This window comes from Theropithecus gelada, chromosome 10 (assembly GCF_003255815.1).
Source record: "Theropithecus gelada isolate Dixy chromosome 10, Tgel_1.0, whole genome shotgun sequence".
In the NCBI taxonomy this organism is placed as follows: Eukaryota; Metazoa; Chordata; class Mammalia; order Primates; family Cercopithecidae; genus Theropithecus; species Theropithecus gelada.
In genome coordinates this window covers 11,597,754-11,602,200 of record NC_037678.1, presented here as the reverse complement: position 1 = coordinate 11,602,200, position 4,447 = coordinate 11,597,754, and the positions used below count along the sequence as shown (strand labels likewise).

Here is a 4,447-nt window from a genome sequence, read left to right as displayed (position 1 = left end):
TTTAAGTCCGTGGCCCAGATCTTCCTCCCTGACTCTCCTGGGATCGGATGGTGGAGGGGGTTTGTCTCTTCCCAAAAGGCCTTGCTTAGAGCCCAGCACCCTCACTCTTGACTTCCTTTCCCAAAATCTTGTCATGGAGCTGTGCATCCGGCAGTCATCGGGAAACAGCTGCTGTGGGAAGCGGGGGCTGTGGTGTCCGGCACTGTGTCTGGGCCAGTCACTGCTGGGATGGTGGAGCCGCCCCCGCCACTGCCCTGATTCCTTGATGTCAAGGACACATCATCACAGGATGGTGAACCCTTGCTCCTCACCGTGCCGCCCCCATAGGGGCCACTGACCTCCCACCCACCCTGTCATGTCCCACCCACCCCTGCAGCCCCCACTGCCCAGGCAGGAGACTTTTCAGAGTGTGTTTGGGGAGGGAGCCATCTGTGTTTTGGGCAGGCCTGGCCTACAGCAGTGCTGGCCACAGAAACAGCCAGGACTCAGGACTGAAGCACAAGTGTTTCCAGTTCCCACATGCTAAAAAGGTGACAAGAACTTCTCTTCAAGTTTTTCTGATGAGCACTCACCTCCCACCCTCAAACCCCAGGGGACTCTCTTTTCCTCCTGACCCTCTCTCTAGACCGGGCTTCCCTCTCTAGGTTCTCAGTTTTGGTCCCAGCGCTGGTCTCCCCTCCTATGGTGCCAATTCCAGGTCTTCCCCCTCCTGGGGCAGGTGCACAGGGAGCCTGAAAATCCCAGTGGGTAATGGTGCTGTGCCCCAGCCAGTGAAGATGGTTGGAGAGGGGATCCTCCTCACTTGTCTTTAAATGAGCATCTGCTATTTCTTACAAATGTTCCATGTCTCTGGACTTGGCCTAAGCCCTTTTATGTTCAGTGTCGTCTCATTCTCCCTAATATTAACGAAAGGGGGTTGCTTGTAGGACCTCTTTTCTTTGAGGAAGCCTTCTTTCCTTTTCTTGGGAACACAAAGTGAGTGAGTGGTAGAGCCCAGATTCATACCCAGGTCCCTCAAAATGATGGCGAACAGAGATTGATTGATTGATTGATTGATTGATTGATTTCTTTTCTTTTCTTTTCTTTCTTTTCTTTCTTTCCCTCTCCTCTCCTCTCCTTTCCTCTCTCTCTTCTTTTGCTGCTACCTCCAAACACCGATTTTTCTAATTCTGGTTATGTCAGGATGTGTAGAGAGGGGCTGGGAGAGGCCTTCAAGGTGGGGCTGGTGTTTCCAACCCAGGAGTCCTGAGCTGCCCCGTCTGGCCTGAGAAACACGTTTGGGAGACCTCATGGCATCCTAAGGGATGTGGAAAATGCTATGAATTATATGAAAAGAGGTCCCTGCCAGGCTCCTTTCCCCAGTGATCCCCCTCAGGAGTATACCTGCCCCGATGCTGGGTGTGGTAGGAGTTAACTCTGCAGGCAGGAGGAAGCCCCAGCGGGTCCATCTCCAGCAGGGGCTGTGGGTAAGCAGAGCCAGGACGGGGGTGCATGGTGAGGCCAGGGAATGAGACCCAGCTCTACCTCAGGAAGAGGAGCAGGGTCCTCCCCGGAGGGCCTGAACACACTGAGCTGACCCTGGGGAGGCCCTGAAAAGGCCTAAACAGGCTCCAGGACTGTGCTGACTTCCTGATAATCCCCCAGAAGGGGTCAGAGAGAGAAGATCAGTGGCCCCCACAAAATGAGTAGAAGCCCCTCCTCTGACAGGTGTCTCAGTATATGGGGAGCAGGGAAGGATTGGGGGGTGCAAGAGAGGAGCAAGGGGCAGTCCCAGGAGGAGTCTTAGGTCTTTTGGTTTCCCCCACCTTTGTCCACAGACACCTGATGGATCCACACACGTTCACTTTCAACTTTAACAATGACCTTTCGGTCCTTGGACGGCACCAGACCTACTTGTGCTACGAGGTGGAGCGCCTGGACAATGGCACCTGGGTCCCGATGGACCAGCACTGGGGATTTCTATGCAACCAGGTGACCAGCACAGCCACCTGCATCCAGGCAGGGTCCTCCCAATCCAGGGACATGCATGGGCAGAAGGTTCTTTGTGGTACCTGTGGTGTCCTGCAGAGTGTCTGTCACCTGTGCTTCCTGCAGCTGCTGCTGCTTGGCCCTGGGGTTGGGGGGGGGAAACTTTGGCTTCAGTGACTCTCCATGGCCAGTTGGGTTGAGTCAGTAATTAGAGAAAATGCAATTTAATTTAATAATTAATGCAATATTTTAAAATGCAAATTTAATGCAAATAGACCACAATGAATAAAACTGAAGATTTTAACAAAGACTGACAGGAGAGTGCTGTCACATGTATATCGGAGCTGGGGCGAAATCAAACCTCATTGCTCCCGATCTGTTTGTATTTAATGGACAATATTTTGCTTATCTTGGGATTTCTGCATAACACTTGATATTTTTAATACTGCAGAGAAAATCATGCATCCTAGTAACTGGGGTTTTGGCAACTCCTCTAATTTTGTGCTGGAGGCCCCCGCCTCCCCAGCCCCACCTGATCCAGGCCCTCCTTCCCTGTTCACCACACATCACCTCACACTCTGTTTCCTTTTCTAGGCTAAGAATCTTCCCCATGGTGATTACGGCTGCCACGTGGAGCTGTGCTTCCTGGACCAGGTTTCTTCTTGGCAGTTGGACCCGGCCCAGACGTACAGTGTCACTTGGTTCATCTCCTGGAGCCCCTGCTTCAGCTGGGGCTGTGCCGGGCAAGTGCGTGCGTTCCTTCAGGAGAACACACACGTGAGACTGCGCATCTTCGCTGCCCGCATCTATGATTACGACCCCCTGTATCAGGAGGCACTGCGAATGCTGCGGGATGCTGGGGCCCAAGTCTTCATCATGACCCACAAGGGTAAGAATGGAAGGTTTGGGTGGGGTGGGGTGGGTGGGGGCAGGAGAGGTCTCTGGGAAGAAAAGGAGAAAGGCCTTGGTCTGCTGCCTGCAGAGACGATGGCTGCACTCTGGGACCCGACTTTGGGGTCTATGGGAAGAGAGAGGCCAGGCCAGGAGATGTGGGCCCGGGGAGGGCAGGGAGGGTGGCTGGAAGTGGAAGCAGAACTTGGGGCTTCCCGAAAGAATGAGAACTGGGCTGGCCCAGATCCCAGTGGGAAATGCCTGATGAAGGAGCTCAGTCCCTAGGGGAGGGAGAGGGAAAGGAGGGACCGAAACCAGGATGTGGGACGTCTGTCCTGAGAGTCACGGGCTCTTGGTGCCACCCTGTCCCCACAGCCGCAGCGTGACTTATCTCCCCTGTCCCTTTTCAGAATTTGAGTACTGCTGGGACACCTTTGTGGACCGCCAGGGATGTCCCTTCCAGCCCTGGGATGGACTGGATGAACACAGCCAAGCCCTGAGTGAGAGGCTTCGGGCCATTCTCCAGGTGACGGCTTCCTCCCTCTGCCTGATGCCCCATCGGCCTCCCCCTCCTCCCCTCTCCCCTGGGCCTTGCCTTCCCCTCTGCTCAGAGCCTCCTCTGGGTTCCCTGTTCCCCCCAGGGCGCCCAGCTCCGTCCCTCCGTTTCCTTCTCACAGCCTCCCTCTCTCTCCAACCTCCCGCATCCCTCCCTCCTCTCCTATCATTGTCACTGTCCCCAGGCCTCCTCCCTGTGCCCTCTTTCCACTATCTCACCTCCTGCTCCATTCAACTCCACTGCTCTTCCAGAATCAGGGAAACTGAAGGATGGGCCTCAGTCTCTAAGGAAGGCAGAGACCTGGGTTGAGCCACAGAATAAAAGATCTTCTTCCAAGAAATGCAAACAGGCCGTTCACCACCATCTCCAGCCGCTCACAGACACCAGCGAAGCAAGGCGTTCCTGACCAAGTAGATTTTTTAAAAATCAGAGTGAATTAATTTTAATTGAAAATTTCTCTTATGTTCTAAGTATATAATAGTAAGATTGTGCTCAATATTCTCAGAATTGTTTTTAATTTATTAATGAAATGATTAATTGGCTTTGTATCTAGACTAATAAAACATTAAGAATCTTCCATAATGCTTTGGCTCAGCAATTGTATCATGAATTGCAAGTGCTTACATAAACACTAGCAAACACAAAAAATTAGCCGGGCGTGGTAGCGGGCGCCTGTAGTCCCAGCTACTTAGAAGGCTGAGGCAGGAGGATGGTGTGAACCGGAGGATGGCGTGAACCGGAGGATGGCGTGAACCCGGGAGGCAGAGCTTGCAGTGAGCTGAGATCACGCCACTGCACACCAATGTGGGCGGCAGAGCAAGACTGTGTCTCAAAAAACAACAACAACAACAACAACAACAAAAAGTTAGCAAATGTGTAGATGTCTTTGCTTGTGTAGTGGACCTGTAGCGGGGCAAAGGTCACACGACATCTCTCTGGAGCCAGAAAACTCAGCTAAACCTCACAGGAGAGGAACCTAAATGCAGACCCCACCCTCACTCACAGAGCCCCGGGCGCTGATTGGAAGGGACA

At 53.1% G+C, this 4,447-nt stretch overlaps 1 protein-coding gene across 1 annotated transcript in view; it reads left to right on the top strand.

Moving 5' to 3' along the window:
• The window catches only part of LOC112632747 (DNA dC->dU-editing enzyme APOBEC-3A-like), a 37,649-nt gene extending 33,646 nt beyond the window's left edge, over positions 1 to 4,003 (top strand). The window contains exons 3-6 of the mRNA XM_025398715.1: positions 1,818 to 1,971; positions 2,563 to 2,857; positions 3,270 to 3,385; positions 3,667 to 4,003. Coding sequence (XP_025254500.1) covers positions 1,818 to 1,971; positions 2,563 to 2,857; positions 3,270 to 3,385; positions 3,667 to 3,681 — 580 coding nt within the window. The 3' untranslated portion in view covers positions 3,682 to 4,003. The remainder of the gene's footprint in view (positions 1 to 1,817; positions 1,972 to 2,562; positions 2,858 to 3,269; positions 3,386 to 3,666) is intronic.
• Positions 4,004 to 4,447: the final 444 nt, after the last annotated feature.